This window comes from Chiloscyllium plagiosum, unplaced genomic scaffold (assembly GCF_037043375.1).
Source record: "Chiloscyllium plagiosum isolate Xiang-an unplaced genomic scaffold, Cpla_swu_hap1 HiC_scaffold_8, whole genome shotgun sequence".
NCBI classification, from domain to species: domain Eukaryota; kingdom Metazoa; phylum Chordata; class Chondrichthyes; order Orectolobiformes; family Hemiscylliidae; genus Chiloscyllium; species Chiloscyllium plagiosum.
In genome coordinates this window covers 99502068-99521375 of record NW_028270146.1, presented here as the reverse complement: position 1 = coordinate 99521375, position 19308 = coordinate 99502068, and the positions used below count along the sequence as shown (strand labels likewise).

Below are 19308 nucleotides of genomic sequence, written 5' to 3'. Positions count from 1 at the left end.
GAGTGCCAGCCTGAACTTTGTGATTAAGCCTATTTATGCAATCCACAACATTTTGACTCAGGAGTGACTGTGCAACAACTGAGCCAAGGCTGGCACTATATCAGCTATAACAGTTACATTTCAGCAAGTGGTACTGGCCTGGGAGGCAAATAATTACTCTGTTTATCCAATTTACTTTTGAACCATTAAAGCACACTACAGGTTTATCTTTCACTTCTGTTCACAAAGCCTATCCTGTGTCTTGTCAGTGATTGCGTGCGTTGGGATTGATCAGGAGGAACTGAACAAGCATGCTCCAAAACACGAATTACTCTCAGCAGCACACTTTAAAGAATAGCACAGATCTGCACAGAGATCACCGTTACTGAGCAGGAATCAAACAGATTGAATAGGCACTGTTATGTCCTCACCTTCAGCCACTTCCTGCTTTTCTTCAATTTGCTGAAATTGTATACGTTTCCCTTCTCAACTTTGAATTCTGCTGAACATAAACATTGCAGTTAATTATTAGTTACCACCACCCCACAAACCTCAGTTAAAGCAAATTAGTTCTTGAAACTGAGCAACATGCTGAACAGGGTGCTTTGTGAAGAGGAAATATTCAGAATGATAGGAACCAATAACACTTTGAAGCAAGCAGGTAGTTGAGGTCTTCTTATACCATCTTGAACCAAGATATCAAAATTTGAGAAATTTATGAACCTGGTCTGGAACACCCTTAAAGTCAGAGGGCTGCAGCATGAAAACAGGTCTTCGGCCCAATTTGCCCATGCTGCCCAGTTTTCACAATTTAAACTAGCCCGATGTGCCTGTGTTTGGTGCGTATTTCTCCATAGCTATCCTATCCATGTACCTGTCTAAACGTTTCTTAAATGACAAAATTGTTCTCACTTCCACCACTCTATCTGGCAACCCGTTCCAGACACTCCCCAACCTCTGCATTAAAACAATTACCATTTTGTACCCTTTTGTATCTCTCCCCTCATTTTAAACCAATGCCCTGTAATTTTAGGGCCCCCCCAACCATGGGGTAAAGTTGTCCGCTATCTAACTTATCTATGTCTCTCATGATATTATATACCTCTATAAAAAGTATATTATATCATGAGACATGATATTGTACACCTATGCTCCAGGAGAAAGAGTCCAACCCTGTCTCTTTATAACACAAACCTTACATCCTGGAAAAATCTCGTCTACACTCTCAGTTGAACAGTAATCTTTTTCACCATCATCATCTGCAGCTGCAACAATATGTCCTATACTCAATGCACACACCAATAAAGGCAAGTGTACCAAATGCCATCTTCACTATATTGTCTGTGACTCCACTTTCAAGGAGCTATGAACCTTAACCCTTAAATCTGTTTTATAACATCCTCCAGGGCCCTAATTCCCACCCTGGTTTGCTTTACTCAAATGCAACACTTGGCATTTATCTCAAATAAACTATCTGCTATTCCGCAGCCCACTGGTCCAGTTGATCAAGATCTCACTGCATTCCCAGATAACCTTCTTCACTGCCCACTATACCAATAACCATGGTATCATTCACGAACTTACTAACCATACTTCCTGAATTCTCATCTAAATAATTCACGTAAATGATGAGTAACAGTGGACCCAGCACTCATCACTGTGGCATCTTGTTGGTCACAGGCCTCCAGTCTGAAAAGCAAACCTCTATCACCACCCACAATCAAGCCAATTTTGCATCCAACTGGCTAGCTGTCCTTGGATCATAGAGTCCTACAGCATGGAGATGGGCCCTTTGGCTCAAACAGGTCCATGCAGACCAAAATGCCCATCCACGCTAACCACATTTCCCTACACTTGGTCTATATCAGTCAAAACCTTTCCTATTCATGTATTTGTCCAAAAGCCTTTCAAATGTTAATGTATATCCACCTCAAACATTTCCACATGTGTAGGTAAAAAAGGTTTAGGTTCCCTTTTATTCTTTCCTCTCTAACCTTAAACTGATGCACTCTAGTCCTTGGATTCCCCAACCCTGGGAAAAAGACTGACCACATTCACCCTATGTGTCTCATGGTCTTATATACTTCTAAATGTCCCCCCTCAGTCACCTACGCTCTAAAGGAAAAAGTCCAAGTTTGTCCAACCTCTCCCTCTAACTCAGGCCATTGAGTCCTGGCAAAATCCTTGTAAATTTCTTTTGCACTCTTTCCAGCTGAATAACATCCTTCTTATAGCAAGGTGACCAAAACTGAACATATTGCGCCAAGTGTGGCCTCACCAACATCCTGTACAACTGCAATATAACTTCGCAATGTCTATCCTCAATGCCCTGACTGATAAGGCCACTGTGTCAAAAGCCTTCTTCACTGCCCTGGCTACCTGCAACTCCACTTTCAGAGAACCGTGCACCTGAACTCCAAGATCCCTCTGTTCAGGTCCTACTTTGATTTGACTTGCCAAAATACAAGACCTCACTTATCTATATTAAATTCCATTTGCCATTTCTCGACCCACTTCCCCAGCTGATCAAGGTCTTGCTACAATTTCTGATAACCTTCCTCACTGTCCACGATACTGCCTATTTTACTGTCATCTGCAAACTTATTAATCATGCCTTGGACACTGGCATCCAAATCATTGATAGAGATAACAAACAGCAATGGGCCCAACACAAACCACTGGAGCACTCCACTCGTCACAGGCCTCCAGTCCGACAAGCATCCTATTACCCTCTGCTTCCTGCCATCAAGCCAATTGTATATGCAATTTACCACCTTCCCTTGGATTCATGCGATCTAACCTCTCAGAGCAGCCTACCATGTGAAACCTTATCAAATGCCTTGCTGAAATCCATATAGACTATGTCTACCACACGGCCCTCAATAACCTTCCTGGTCATGTCATACTCTAACAAGTTTGATAGGCATGATCGCCTATGCACAAAACCATGCTGACTACTCATCAAACCTTGTCTTTCCAAATGCACATATATCTTATCTCTCAGAATCTTCTCAAGTAACGTACCTACCACAGACGCAAGCTTACTAGTCTACAGTTCACAGGTTTTTCTTTGCAGCCCTTCTTGAATAAGGGCATAGCATTCACTACCCTCCAGTCTTCTGGGACCTTTCACCTTGAAATTTAACTTTACTCAACAATCTATCTGCAGTACGTTATCAAAGGTCTTGCTGAAGGCTAATGCACTGCCTTCATCTACTTTCTTGGCCACCCCTTCGAAAAACTCAAATCACATTCATGAGACATGATTTCTCATGCACAAAACCATGCTGACTATCCCAAATGTGTCCTTGCCTCTCAAAATGCTTGAGATCAGTCTCTCAGAATTCTCTCGAACAACTTACTCACCATGGTCATTAGGCTCACCAATCTGTAGTTCCCAAGCATCTCCCTGCAACCTCTCAAATAATGGCAACATCATCAGCTACCCTCCAATCTTTGGTCACTTCACCCATGGCTGCTGCTGATATAAATATCTCGCTAGGCACCCGACAATTTCTTCCCTAGCCTCCCACAAAATCCTGGGATGCACGTGATCAGGTCCGAGGGATTTATGGACTTTAACATGTTTTAAGACTTTCAGCATCTCCTCTTCTGTAAGGTGGACACTCTACAAAACATCACTATTTATTTCCTTAAGTTCTCGATCATCCATATCTTTCTCGGCAGTAAGCACTGACAAGAAATATTCATTTAGAATTTCACCCCATCTCTTCGGGCTCCTTGTTATCTTTAGGAGGACTTATCTGCTCCCTAATTATTCTTTTGCCCTTCATGTACTTTTAGAATCTATTTGGATTCTCCTTTGTTTTATTTGCCAATGCCATCTGGTGTCCCCTTTAGCTCTCCTGACTCTTAAGTGTAGGAGAAAGTGAGGTCTGCAGATGCTGGAGATCAGAGCTGAAAATGTGTTGCTGGAAAAGCGCAGCAGGTCAGGCAGCATCCAGGGAAAAGGAGAATCAACGTTTCGGGCATAAACCCTTCTTCAACACATTTTCAGCTTTTCTCAAAGTGTACCCTGACACCCTCTGTACTCAAGGACATTTTTTTTAGATTACTGACAGTGTGGAAACAGGCTCTTCGGCCCAACAAGTCCACAATGCCCCGCCGAAGCGCAACCCACCCATACCCTTGCATTTACCCCTTACCTAACACTACGGGCAATTTAGCGTGGCCAATTTACCTGACCTGCACATCTTTGGACTGTGGGAGGAAACCGGAGCACCTGGAGGAAACCCACGCTGACACGGGGAGAACGTGCAAACTCCACACAGTCAGTCGCCTGATATGACTGCTCTTTTTTCCCCCAAGACCAGATTCCCTATTCCTGCCAGCCTTATCCTTCACTCTAATATACTGGCCCTGAACTAACTCACTTTGAAAGCCTCCCACATCCCTTTGCCTAAAAAACCTCCCCCAGTCAACCTGTCTAACACCATCAAAATTGGCCTTGCCCCAATATAGAAGTTCAACTAGGGAACCAGATATATCCTTTGCCATCGATATTTTAAAACTAATGGAATTATGGTCACTGGTCCCAAAGTACTCCCACCTACTAACATTTCCATCACTTGCCCTGCCATATTTCCCAAGAGGATGTCAGGTTTTGCCCCTTTTCTGGTGCAGCCACCTGCATGAGAAATCCTTCCTGAACACACTTAAATTTCTCTCCAGCCAGGCCCTTAACACTATGGCAGTCCCAGTCAATGTTAGGAAAGTCAAAATCCCCTACTATCACAACACTAGTATTCTTGCAGCTATCTGCGATCTCCTTATATATTCGCTCCACGATCTCCTGTTGACTACTGCAGGTGCCTATAGTACAGTGCTATCAAAGTCACTTCCCCCTTTTTATTTCTCAGTTCTACCCACACAGACTCACCGAAGGAGAGTGTCTTCTCTCAGTACTACTGTGATGCTCTCCAGAATCAAAATCGGAAATATCACTCCTCTCTTGCCTTTCCCTCTGTCCTTCCCATAGCATCTGTACCCAAGAACATTTAGCTGCCAGTCCGGTTTTACCTCCCAGGGATGTTTCTGTAACAGCCATAATATCCCAGTCCCATGCACCTATCCATGTCAAGTTCATTTGTCTTACTTGTTCGCCTCTTGTGTTTAAATAAATGCAGTTGAACCCAGATTTCCCTTTGTTTTTACCTGCCTAGTACTGGGATTACCAATTATTCTTATCTAACAGTGGTGTCTCCTTCGCTGGGACATGCTATTTGATTTCAGAGGACAGTAGCTCTCAGCCTGCCGATAGTCAGTGTGAACCCTAATTGACTGTCTTTGGCTGTGGAGAATGATGAGTATGGGAGCAGGAGGCACTTTGAGTGGACTCAAAGTGCTGTTGTGTGATTTTTTTTTTTAAATTAACTGACCCTAGCTGCATCTACTCCCAATGGTGACTTAGACCTTAGCCATCTGAGAATTCTTGGTTTAATGTCAGATCTCTGCTTATTTAACTGACTTCTGCCTATTGTTTGTGATAATCTTCTTCATGCCAGCAACATTTAATTCCCCTATTTATTGATAAAAACCATTAACCTGGCAATTAAACTTCCCACTTTTATCTCATCCACCAATACCAAACATTCCGATCAATAATCTCAGGTCAACCTGAGTCTGATAGAAAACAAATGATTTCCCGTTAGTTTACATGAGTGACACGTAACAATCGAGTTAATCAATGAGAAACAGAACATACTGTGTCCTGTACCAAGCTCATTTGTCAATGTGAACACCAAAACATAAACTCAATGTTTTTTTACTGGAAACTCAAGCAGCATTTTAATTTGTGCAGTGCCAACTTACTCTCAAGACTGTCAAAAATTACCAAACATATAAAATTAGAATTCCATCCTTTGGAAAATCGCTTTTGGCATACCAAGCACAAAGGACCAAGTTTGAGAGAGTGTGACGCTACTCCCAGAACAAACATAGTACCCTTGTTACAAAATTCTGTCAGCTTTCCAGCAAATTCATGCTAAAAACAATGCCCATGCCCTCCAGACTCTTACCTGGATGAAAGGCACCATTGAGCGAGGGTGGAGCTGTCAGAGTTCTGCTATGTCCAACTTCTGGTTGCTCTCCCAGTTCCTCATCTACAGGCTCCTTTTTAACACTGTTCAGAAGATTTCCAGAACCGGTTTTAGACAATGACGAAGCATCTTCAAGCCCATCATCGCTCTCGTCACTATAACAGTAAGAGAAGCAAAAAGCATTTGCAGATTTAGAAATAAACATGGGGATACTTGTTAATACAATACAGACATTGCAAATGTGCTCTGAGGGTAAAAACGATTCATTTATGCGGTTATCCAAAAGTGTCACATAAAATTAAGGATCAAAGACACAAACAACAAGATATTTCTTGAACCTTCATGATTCAAGTATACTTTGTTCAAATGCTACACAAAGGGTAGCATAAACAATTTCTGTACAAAGGCATATGTACATCAAATAAGACCACTGAAAGTAAAGTAGAACCGCTCTATCTTTGCCACCTGCCTCTCTAAAACAGTTGTCCTTTTACACTATTTCAGGAATTTGAAACACATGACCACTTTGTCTCGAGGTCAAGGGCAGTAGAAACTTAGGACTACCACTATCAAGGTCCCCTTCAAAACACTACCCATCCTGATTTAGCTATATCTTAGCATTCCTTCAGTGTTCCAGGATTAAAATTCTGGAACTCCTGCCTTCACAACATTGTGGGTCTACGTAAACAAAATATATTGCAGCTGTTCAAGGAGGCAGCTCACCACAACCTTCAAGGGAAACCAGGCATGTTCAATAAAGCAGGACCAGCCAGCCATCCAATCGCATACCCCATAAATGAACTTTTCAATCCCCATTCACAACTTAGGCAAAAAATGCAATCCAACTTCTGCAAGCTGTCTTACCTTGAAATAGGCCTGTTGAAGACATTTGCTGCCTGACGCAGGAAAGGATCAAGTCTAAGAGCACGCTCCAGGTACTGAAGATGGAGAGGCTTTGCCAGCTCTGCACCACTGCCATTCTCACTTTGAAGTAAATCTGCTGCCATAGAAAGTTCCTCTCGTGTAGGAGAAACTGGGCCTTCTGAAGGTACTACAGAAATCAGATCAACATAATCAGCAACATTACGAAGTACATACAGATTCTTATAAACCTTTAAGTGACTGCAGTTTTTCAGTCTGAATGAGCAAGACACCAAGATTTCAAATCTGAACATTAAAGAGTGTGCAGTTCTCAAAACTCTAATAGGCTGGGGCTGCCATTCCTGGTGTGTCAGAGGCTGAGTGGGGACCTTATAAAGGTTTATAAATCATGAGGGGCATGGATAGGGTAAATAGACAAAGTATTTTCCCTGGAGTGGGGGAGTCCAGAACTAGAGGGCATAGGCTTAGGGTGAGAGGGGAAAGATATAAAAGGAACCTAAGGGGCAACATTTTCATGCAGAAGGTGGTACATGTATGGAATGAGCTGCCAGAAGTAGCGTTGGAAACTGGTATAATTACATTTAAGAGGCATCTGGATGGGTATACGAATAGAAAGGGTTTAAGAGGTATATGGGCCAAGTGCTGGCAAATGGGACTAGATTAGATTGGGATATCTGGTTAGTATGGACTAGTTGAATGAAAGAGTGTTTCTGAGCTGTACATCTCTATGACTCTAGTTGGTCTGGCAATAATGCACATCTTGCACCCTGTGCAACTGTAGGCATTTCAACGGAATATAGTCAGAGTATAATCCACTTCAACTGAAAACACTACGTAGTGATACCTGGGAAGATAATAGATAGGTGCAGACTTTTCAACCCTTCAGACTTGCCGCCCCACTGAAGATTTTATGCCTTAACTCCATCTTCGTGCGTAAAAGTCTGTCAACTGTCTCAAACATGCTCAACAGCTGACCATCCACAGCAGTCTAAAATTCCAAAGATTCCCACTTTTAGAGTGATTAAAACTTTGGTCACCTCAGTTCTAAAAAGTTGATCCCCAATCCGATACCATGATCCAATTCATAGGTTTGTCAATTAAAATAACATTCACCCTGTTAAACTCTTTCAGAATTTTCTTTTAATTACATCATCTCTCATTCTTTGAAAACACCATGAAATATAGATATAGTTATACAAACTGTTTTCACAATCCTCTCATTCCAAAAGCAGTATGGCAAAATTTCACTGAACACCCTCCAGGGCACTGTATCCTTTTTTAATTTCTTCACTGGATGTGGGTGCCACTTCGCCATTTATTGTGGATCTGGAGTAACATGTCAGCCAGACCACACAAGCTTCCTTCCCTAAAGGACAGTTAAACCGGTTGAATTTTTCCTAGTAATCGTCAATGGTTTCATGGTCATTAGACTCTTAAATCCAAACTGTGTTGAATTCAAATCCCACCATCTGCCATGGATTCAAACCTGGGCCCCCAGAACATGACCTGTGTCATTGACTAATTATCTACCAATAATACTAGATAGGGTAAATAGATCTGTGCGCAATTATTTTTTTTATTCTTTAACTTTGATTTGTATCTGCAAGGTGAAATACTGGTATTTGCAGGTCTATCATTTTTTTACGAGGAACGTAAAGTTGTAAAGCAGTAAGATATTAAGTTTCATTTCTTTTTGACAATAGAGCTACTTAAACAAGTCAGGCGACAATTGTGACTTGAGATCCTGCAGCCACTAGCAAATGCATTAAACATTATAAAATCAAAGCGTTCAGTTAACAGTAAAGCAACGCAAATACTAAATATGTAAAGTAGAAATGCAACTAGGAGCAGTGTGTGATGGCAAACTCCAAGTTAACACTTGACCCCGCAGGTGAATTAATTCCACTCACCACCTGAAATTGCTTCAAATCTAAAATATACAAACTTTAAGTATGGACCACTGCAGTTAAGTAAAACTTGCAATTCAGTGTATTAAACAGATACAAAAGTGCTTCTGTTGCATAAATTAACCAAGCATCATGTCCAGCCTTATTTCAACTATTGAAGTCATATCACATTTGAAACATGAATGCTGTTTTTTCTCTCCATAGATACTGGTACATCTGCTGAGTTTCTCCCTGGTAAGGCAATTGGAGAGGCTCCAAGTCAGAAGCTTCGGTTCAAGTCCATTCTGCTCTAGAGGTGTGAATAACATCTCCAAGCAGGTTGATTAAAACTATCTCCAGTAATTTGATTTTATTTCAGATTTCCAGCCTCCATAATACCGCAAGTGGTAAGAACGGAGTAGGTCATTCAGCCCTTCAGGTATGCTCCATCAATCAATGGGATCATTGCCAATCCGAAATTCCTCAGATCCATCACCCTACCCTCAAAACTTGATTCTCTATCTTAGCTCCAATATATACAAGGATTCTTAGCCTTAAGCACAAGGAGCTTTGCCTACAGCGAGGGCTGCTGTGACAAGGAGTTCCAAAGACACTCAATCCTCGAAAGAAATTCCTTCTCATTGCAGTCTTAAACTGACACCCCTTCATTCTGAGACCATGCCCTCTGGTTATTGACTCAGAGGGGAAACATCCTCTCAGCGTTTACTTTTCAATCCCCTTAAGAAACCCATTTGTTTCAATGAGATTACTTACTAGAATTTAGAAGGATAAGAGGTAGACATTCAAACTATTTAGTCTTTGCTCTGGAGCCAATTACTAGGAATCATCAGAGTTCTCTGAACTGCCTCCAATGAAATTATATTTTTCCTTACACAAGGGACCAAAATAGCTCAACATTACTCCAGATACGAGCTAACGATCCAATAACCTTACTGATTACCTGCTGCACTGATGGGTTAGCTTTTTGCGTTTTATGTACAAGTACATACTCAGGTCCTTTTGCATTGCAGCTTTCTGCATTTTTCTCCAATTAAATACGATCTTTTGCTCTCCTTAAGATGTGCAACTTCACAATTTCCGACATTATACTCCACTTGCCAACTGCTTGCTCACTTACTTAACCTATCAATATCTCTCAAATTTTTGTGTTTAAAAAAACTGGCTACAGTACATTCACCACCTCCCAAATCATTAACACATTATAACCAGTTGTGACAGAACATATCTGCCTTCAGCCCCATTACTTTGTCTAGTACTACTTTAGTGATGATGACAGTACTTAATTCCTGCCACATCCCACCCCACACACCCCCAGAGTCAGAGAGATGTACAGCATGGAAACAGATCCTTCGATCCATTTCGACTGTGGCAACCAGATATCCCAACCTAATTTAGTCTTATTTGCCAACACTTGGCCCATATTGCTTCTAAACCCTTCCTAATCACATACCCATCCAGATGCCTTTTAAATATTCCAATTGTACCTGCCTCCACCACTTCCTCTGACAGTTCAGTCCAAACATGCACCACCCTCTGCATGGAAAGATTGCCCCTTAGGTCTCTTTCATATCTTTCTCCCCTCACCCTAAAATCTATGCCCTCTAGTTCTGGACTCCCTCACTCCAGGGAAAAAACTTTAATTACTCTATTGATACCCCTCATGATTTTATAAACGTCTATAGAGGTCACCCATCAGCCTCCGAGGCTCCAGAAAAAACAGCCCCAACCTATTCAGCCTCCCCCTATAACTCAAATCCTCCAACCCTGGCAACATCCTTGTAAATCATTTCTGAACCCTTTCAAGTTTTACAACATCCTTCCAGTAAAAAGGAGACCAGAATTGCACTCAAATATTCCAAAAGTGACCTAACCAACATATCATGCAAAACATTTGTGAAATATTAAGGTACTTTGTGTTTATGTATTTAATTCCTGTACATTCACAATCATTTCACCCTGATTTGTAAATTTGAAAGGTACTGATACCATGCAATCTTGAGATTAACAGGCCATGTCCCCAAGTGCACTCACAGAAGGATTCCCTATCTCTAAAGGCCAGGAGGACTGGTTCAAGTCCCGCCTGCTCCAGAGGTATATAAATACATCTCTGAACAGGTTGATTAGAAAAATATTCAGAACAGACCACATGGCATTATGTACAGTCACATCACAGCCTATATTTATTCATCACCATACATCATAAGATAATCTGGTCATGAATTGCATTGCTACTCACGGAATCTTGCTGTGTAGAAACTGGCTGTCATGTCTTCTATGCTGGTGACACCACTTCAAAAGTACATTCTGGTTTTCTTGACGAATCAAAAATGTTATGCAAATGCAAGCTTTTCCTTGCCTTGGTGTTAACACACCTCAAAATACTCTGAGTCAGGTCAAGATCAGGGGCAGTTGACCATGGTCACACTGGACAACTGGCTGCTTTTTTTGTTAGAAGAACTCCCGCTTTGAGATCACTTAAGCAGCAGTGGATATCGTTACATAACAGATGTTACCATTTTGCCCAATGTTATTACAGTATAGTGTACTCATTGCTGTCACTGTTTCAATACTGTTACTGTGTCCAATACTATTGTTGCACCCAAGCGAGTACAGTTGCCGAGGCGATATTCAGGCTTGGGCTGATAGCAACATTCAAACCACGGAAGTGCCAGTCAAAGACCATCTACACGCTGAGACACTCCGATCAACATCCCGGGAGTTATGATGACTGGAAACTAAACTAGACCAGCCAAATAAACACTGACATTGAGGTTGGAGGAATTCTGTCATAATTAAGGCATCTCCTGACACTCCAGTCCAGCACCTGCAAGACATAAGGCTGGAGCGTGATAGAGTACGCTTCACTTATCAAGGTGAGCACACCTCCAACATTTTAGAATATCAATACTACCTAGAACAAAGCAGCCTGCTTGATAGCATTTAAGGTAATGGGTGCCAATGGTAGCAATGTAAACAAGGTGTACCACAGCAATATCAAAACCACATCTTGAGAGTATATACAACATGGAAGAGCAAGGGGAGCAGATGCATGCCCCCAACCTGCCAGACAGTACTGTAATTATTCCTCAACTAATCTCATTTAAAGACAATCTGGTCCCTAGCAGCCCCCCCCCCCCCCAACACACCCCTATACTCTAGTTGCTTATACAAGTAATTTATCTCATAGCAACACTAAGTACTGTTATATTGAGAATATATGTAGGGTATAAGCAGGCAGGGGTAGAGTTAAGTTCTGAGATCAGGTAAGAACTTACAGTTAGGAATGAGATGTAGGGGGCAAGGGTAATGGGTTAGCATGGTGGAAAAACAATAATTAAGTACAGCTATTTAACAAGATTGGAAGCATTCAGTTTACAGGTCAGCTAGCAAGGGGAAAGTATCCATTTTATGAATCCAGTTAACAAGGTTAAGAACATTCATTGTCCAACAGTAAAGGGCTTGGTCTCTGCTATTGATACTCATTGATTGTAATGGTCACCCATTAATATGTATGTTGCCTTATCTCGATGCTCCTCCCTGCAAAATGACTATATAGTTCATTGAGAAACTCATGTTCCAGAGAAGACCGTGAAGTCATGTCTCTGGGCACATGGGTGACCGTTCTCTCTCCCTCCATGGCCCAGAATAAAGATGGAATAAAGGAGGTACAACTATGCAGTCTCTGAGCGTTTTGCTTTGACTGAGGGGAGAAACAGGATGGCAGTATTCAAATTATCTCACTAATGCCGATTCATACAATTAGTTCACTGGCTCCCATGACTGTGTCTCACGGTACTATGTACTGTAACCAAACCTTGTGTAACGCCCCTAATAAATCTTGTGCTTGGGATTAGAACAGTACTAGAATAGCATTCAATATTTGCTACTACACTATTACCAAGATTCCAAGTGTATACGTTACCACAGCAGGTACATTATACCAAATGCTGCTCTCGTTTATCTCTCCAACCTTCAGGCACTCTGCCTGTATTCCTGATGAAGGGCTTTTGCCAGAAACGCCGATTTTACTGCTCCTCAGATGCTGCCTGAACTGCTGTGCTTTTCCAGCACTACGAATCCAAAACCTGGTTTCCAGCATCTGCAGTCATTGTTTTTACCCAAATGCTGCTGCACCTGATCAGCTAATTCATTTGTGCCTATTTTGTGATTTCAGTTTCTGCTTGTGAGAATGCAGCAGTAGTTAAACAAGATTCACAAGTAGATGCTGATTAAAGTTTCACTGTTGTAACTTTGAGTTTGACCACCTTTGATTGTGTTAATTGCCACAATTTCTTAAAAGGTACAGCCATCGTAATTAGGTAGTCAGTCTATGAACCCAATTTTGACTGGACAAGCTATGAAGAATATTAAAATATACCAACTTGCATCACTTGCCTGTGTAGTTTTAAACTACACTTGAACAGCATGGTGACTCAGTGGTAAGCACTGCTGCCTCACAGTACCACGGACCCAGGTCAGATTTCACCCTCGGGGGACTATCTGTGCAGGCCCCACACATTCTCCCTGCTTCTGTGGTGGTTTCCTCCAATCAAAGATGTGCAGGTTAGGTGGACTAGCCATGCTTAATTGCCCATGATAAGCAGGCTCAGTGGATCAACTATGGGAAATGCAGGGTTACAAAGACAGGGGGTGGTGTGTCTATGAGATGCTCTTTAGAGGGTTAGTGTGAACTCATTGGGCCAAATGGCCTGCTGAACCACTTTAGAGACTATAACTCAAACTTAAACTACACTCAGGAGGGCTCTTGTGGCACAGTGGTAGGGTATGGGTTCAAGTCCCATCTGCTCCAGAGATGTACACGAAATGAATGGATTAATTTGAAAATACAGAAATAAAAAAAGAGGCGGCCGCCATTCAGCCCTTCAAGTGTGCTCCACTATTCATCACGATCATGGTTGATCGTCTAACAGCCTAATCCTGCTTTCTCCCCATAATCTTTGGTTCCATTTGCCCCAAGTGCTATTTCTAGCTGCCCCTCGAAGACATTCAAATGTTTGGCATCAACAGTGAATGAATTCCACAGGCTCACCACACTTGGAGTGAAGAATTGTCTTCTTATCTCTGCCCTAAATGGTCACCCCAAATCCTCAGACTGTGACCCCTGGTTCTGGACGCACCCACCATCAGAAACATCCTTCCTGCATCTACCCTGTCTAGTCCTGTTAGAATTTGCTAAATCTCTGAGAATCCCCGCCACCCCCCCCAACTCATCTGAACTCCAACAAAACTAATCCTAACCAAGTCAATTTCTCCTCATTTATCAGTCCCGCCATCCCCAGAATCACCCTGGTAAATCTTTGCTGCACTCCCTTGAAAGCGAGAGCATCTTTCCTCAGAAAAGGAGATCAAAACTGCAGATGATATTCTAGGCATGGCCTCACCAAGGCTCTGTATAGCTTGAACAACACATCCCTGCTCCTCTTGCAATGAAGCCAACATACCATTTGCCTTCCTTACCATCTGCTGCATCTCAATACCTGCCTTCAGCAACTGGCACACACTCCCCTCTCCCAACAGCCAGATAATCTGTCATCTTGTTTTTGCTTCCAAAGTGAATGAGTTCACATTTATCCAAATTATGCTGCATCCGCCATTGATTTGCCCACTCACCCAACCTGTCCAGATGATGCTGAAGCATCTCTGCACCCTCACAGTTCATCCTCACCCCCCCCCCCAACTTGTTATTATTTGCAAACTTTGAGATGTTACATCTTGTTCCCTCATCCAAATCATTAGTATATAGTCAATAGTTGGGGGTCCTCGCACCGATCCTTGTGTCACCCCACGAGTTACTGCCTGCCAATTTGAAAAGGACTCATTAATTCCTCCTCTTTGCTTCCTCTCTGCTAACCAATGTTCTATCTCAGCACACTTGTCCCAATCCTATGCGGTTTAATGTTGCACAATAATCTCTTATGCTGGACATCGTCAATATTTTCTAAAATCAAAATATACATCAACTGGCTCCCTCTTGTCAACTACACAGAGTAGGATCAGAGAAAGTGAGCTTAACTTCAGAATAAAACATTCTAATGTGAAGGAAAAGGCTTGCTCAAGAACTGATATTATTTATACCAGTACAGGAAAAGATAATTATTCCAAACTGTTCACTAGTCTCGAGTATCACTGCTCTTCACCTGACTGACATTTACATGGTTTCTCTTGGACAGCAACTGACTGTTGTGCGGTCACTTGTGTTTCAGGCAAATTCATTACCGCCACATGAATCTCAGAAACTCCCAACTGTGAAAAAAACTGGCAGAATAGATTTCGCACCTTCCAACCTGCAATTACAGTGGTGCAACACTGGGATGTCACAAGATGTTACCCTGGGATTCATTTATGATGATGAGAAGGATTACAAGTAGGCATTTGGTAGTCAAGAACTTGAGCTTGTTGAAAATAGATACATTGTGTCAGAGCTCTAACATCTGAAACACATCAGGAAAATTTTCAAGTACAAACGTAAAGGAAAACAACATCATACCATAGAAAAGGAGTGTGTCGATTGGTAAAGGATTGTCACAGAGAATATCAGAGGTGGTGACGGCCAATTAAAGCTAAGCATTGTTCGAACTTAAATTAGAGAGAAAGTGAGGGCTGCAGATGCTGGAGATCAGAGCTGAAAATGTGTTGCTGGAAAAGCGCAGCAGGTCAGGCAGCATCCAAGGAACAGGAGGATTGACGTTTCGGGCATAAGCCCTTCTTCAGGGGCTTATGCCCGAAACGTCGATTCTCCTGTTCCTTGGATGCTGCCTGACCTGCTGCGCTTTTCCAACAACACATTTTCAGCTCGAACTTAAATTAGGCAGGCTAACTGATTTCTCAGGGCTATGCCATGACCAATGGTCCAGCAAATGGCAGTCATCTATTTTGTTAAGTTGAAACAGGAGCAGCATGTGCATGTTATTTCTGTCTGCAAAAACCAGTGCCCTGTGTGTTAATGTGTCTTTTTCAGTGCACACGAGATTGATAATCTTAAAGGGGCTGTCAGTACAATTCTTTGCATAGTCAGGATAATTTAACAAATGCTGTCCAATCACAAAATGACATGCATTGTTACATATTGTATTGAGATTTGCAAACTCTGACAGCTAAGGTCACTAGTTTACATGTCGCATCAGGTAAAGCGACATGCTGTCTGATATGAACCACCAGCCTTTGATATGAACACCTTAACATACCTATTATCACATCGGCACCAAAAAACATTTCTCACATTGCTCATTTGTGTAATAGGTAGAACATGTCTTGGTTTGAAACCAGCATCGTGTTAGCATCAACCTGAGATGTGTTCATGAGCTTGTGCAGCACTGAAAAATATGTCCAGTCTTTCTCAGACTGCCTTGGAAGGATAAAGGTATCTCAAATTTGATTGACAGGTGACTTTCGCAATTTCAGGATGCAGGAAAAACACAAGTGGTAGACATCACTAACAAGAACGTTACCACTTTGTGAATTGTCTCAGCAGTAGTGCTGCAATTTGTTACAGCTATCAAAATATGAGCAATGTTTTCAGAGCAATATGTTGAATTTTGAATCACACGAGTTTGTCTCTAAGATGATAGCTGTCAATATAAAACGCTGTTTTTGAAGTTACTGGCCATCAACTAGATAAGGAAGCCTCAAGGAAGAGCTGCAAAGTAAAGTTTGAATTAACAGTTTGGTGAAGGCACCGACAGCAATCTGCAGCTATCGTTTTAGTGCTCAATTTCCATTACCCACTCAGGTCTTTCTTTGCATTTATATTTCCTCTTGCCAAAAGTTAATCTGGATTGCATCCTCTTTAAACCTCATATCTTTCTCAAAGCGGAGTTCAATAGCTTAGACGCCAGCTATCTTCTAAAGAAGTACCATTACTGCTTTAATTTTATCAGGAAGTGTATAATACACAGTTTCTGAGCAGACAAACCAAACTGCAATAGAACCTGTACCATTTTATGAACTTGCAAACATGTACCTTCTTTCACAGCTGAATAGCACTCCATCTTAAGCCCATGCTCCCCACCAACCCCCTCTCCACACCGGTCACCTTCCCCTGCCGCCATGAGAGGTACAAAGCCTGTGCCCATACCTCCCCTCTCGCCTCTGTCCAAGGCCCCAAAGTATCCTTCCAAATCTGGCAGAGATTTACGTGCATATCTTCAAACCTCATTTACTGCATCTATTGCTCATGATTTGGTCTTCTCTGCATCAGAGATGGAACACCTCTCATCCATATGCACCAACCAACCAGTTTCCGATGGCCAACTATTTCAAAACTCCCCTTCAACTCCCCCGATGACATGTCCATTCTGGGCCTCCTCCACTGCCTAAACAAGGCCACCTGCAAATTGTAGGAAGAATACCTCATCTTCTGCCTTAGGAGCCTACAACCTAATGGCCTTAACATTGAACTCACCAGTTTCTAAATCTCTCCACCACCCCATCCAACCCTCTGACTCTGTACTGTCCTCTTGACAAGACCTACTTGCCCATCATCCTTTCCACTTAACTGCTCCACCGCATCACAAGCCCCTCCTATCTGCATCCATCTACTGCTATCCCACCTCCCTTTCCACCAGCCCACCATGCTCCCTCTCTTTCTCAACCCCTTTCACCCACCCCAATCCTGAAGACAGGTCCTGCCTGAAACATCGACTGTCCTGTTCTTCAGATGCTCCTGACCTGCCGTGCTTTTTCCAGCACCACACTATCGACTCTGACTCTCCAGTCCTCACCATCTTCTATTGCAGTATTCCCCCATGAAGTGGTAATCAGATCCCAGAATGTTGTGCACTCTGTGCATACTCTCCCGGCAGAGAATAAATTAGACATTAGGCTTGTATAATTTTCAAAATTTATAAACTCAGCAGAAATTGCGTACGATTCTCATTCCTGATTACGTTCAGCACTCCCTAATGCAAAGCCTATCAGGCACAGCCAAAATGTTTTGAACAAATCAACAAACTAATATCTCTCTAAGCAGATCCATACAAATAATGGAGGGAAAGCAGTCACATAGTGGTAATTACAACTGGATGGGTAATTCAGAACCCCGGGCTAAATGTTTTGGTGGACATGGGTTAGAATCCCACCATGGCTGTGTAATTTCAACTGAGATACAAAACTTGGGAGTTAAACAAAGCAGTTGTTACAAAAATTCATCAGGTTTGCAAATTGCGTTTCGGGAGAGCATTTGCAGTACTTAGAGGCAGGCCTTCACTTAAGCTCCAAACCGTCGGCGACATGGTTGCCTCATGGCAATTAGAGATGGGCAATAAATGCTGGCCAAGCCAGTGACATCCACATCACATCAATTAATATAGAAAGTCACATGACTCGGGTAATACAAGACTCCAGTCACCTGCTAATCCATACTCTAGCAAATCAATACTTTCAAAGCGGCAGAATAAGTGGAATGCTGCCTTACAGGAGCTCCTAGTTAGAGCACAAAATTTTACACCATGCATTTATAATCCTCTATATCCCCTTGCAGAACGCATTCACCAAACATCAGAAAGTGCTGGCACATGAGCGTGGCAATTTGTGAAAAGGGATTATGGAGGAAAAAAAGTGTTTTTCTAAATTTATTGAAGTATTTCTTTAAATAATATTTCAACATACGACCAATGGATTAGGAAAATTGTAGTTCTCAACTTGGTTCCAAAAAGCTGTACATAAGATGACTTCAGTCTGTAGATGAGTAAATGTAAGGTTCAAAAGGAATCAGACCCTTCATCTTTCAGAGTGAAGGAAGCACATTTATCACTGACAACCTGATATTTTCACTACAACGGAGCAACCAATGACAAAATATTTTGTCACACTAACAGCCCACGTTCCATCCAAGATTTTCACACCAGGAATTGAACTTAACTGCAATTGTTTTCACAGGACTCTAACAATGGTTGTTTGCCACCAGTCCCAAAGCTGCACAACACCTCAGTTTGCTAAGAATTTTCCTCCTTGCAGTGAAACTCCCAGTGATTTTTATTAGCAACTCCAACAACAGGACATCAACACATCACATGTTCTACCACAGCCATCCAAACTGACAGCTCTTTGAAGTATCTTACTGTAAAAAAGAGATTGATCAGAGCTTTAAAACCAAGTAATAGTACTGGAACAGAATAAATAGAGCATCAAAGTAAGGGCACAGAAAAAGTTGAGTCAGCATTTTTCAAAGTAAAATTTAACTGCTCAAAGTAGGCAATGCAGGGGAAAAAACTTCAGTAAAACATCATGGTTTGGAGATGCCGGGGTTGGGCTGGGGTGTCACAACCACCTGATTAGATTAGATTAGATTAGATTACATTACAGTGTGGAAACAGGCCCTTCGGCCCAACAAGTCCACACCGACCCGCCGAAGCGAAACCCACCCATACCCCTACATTTACCCGTTACCTAACACTACGGGCAATTTAGCATGGCCAATTCACCTGACCCTGCACATCTTTGTGACTGTGGGAGGAAACCGG

At 42.1% G+C, this 19308-nt stretch overlaps 1 protein-coding gene across 2 annotated transcripts in view; it reads right to left on the bottom strand.

Moving 5' to 3' along the window:
• Window positions 1–19308, bottom strand: part of ino80 (INO80 complex ATPase subunit) — a 215530-nt gene that overhangs the window by 168735 nt on the left and 27487 nt on the right. Inside the window, exons 2-4 of one of the 2 annotated variants that reach the window (XM_043698306.2) lie at window positions 6903–7089; window positions 6018–6193; window positions 411–481 (exon numbers count right to left, since the gene is read on the bottom strand). In XM_043698306.2, the coding sequence (XP_043554241.2) occupies window positions 411–481; window positions 6018–6193; window positions 6903–7045 (390 nt within the window). In that variant the 5' untranslated portion in view covers window positions 7046–7089. The remainder of the gene's footprint in view (window positions 1–410; window positions 482–6017; window positions 6194–6902; window positions 7090–19308) is intronic. The other variant, XM_043698307.2, reaches the window with a different exon arrangement.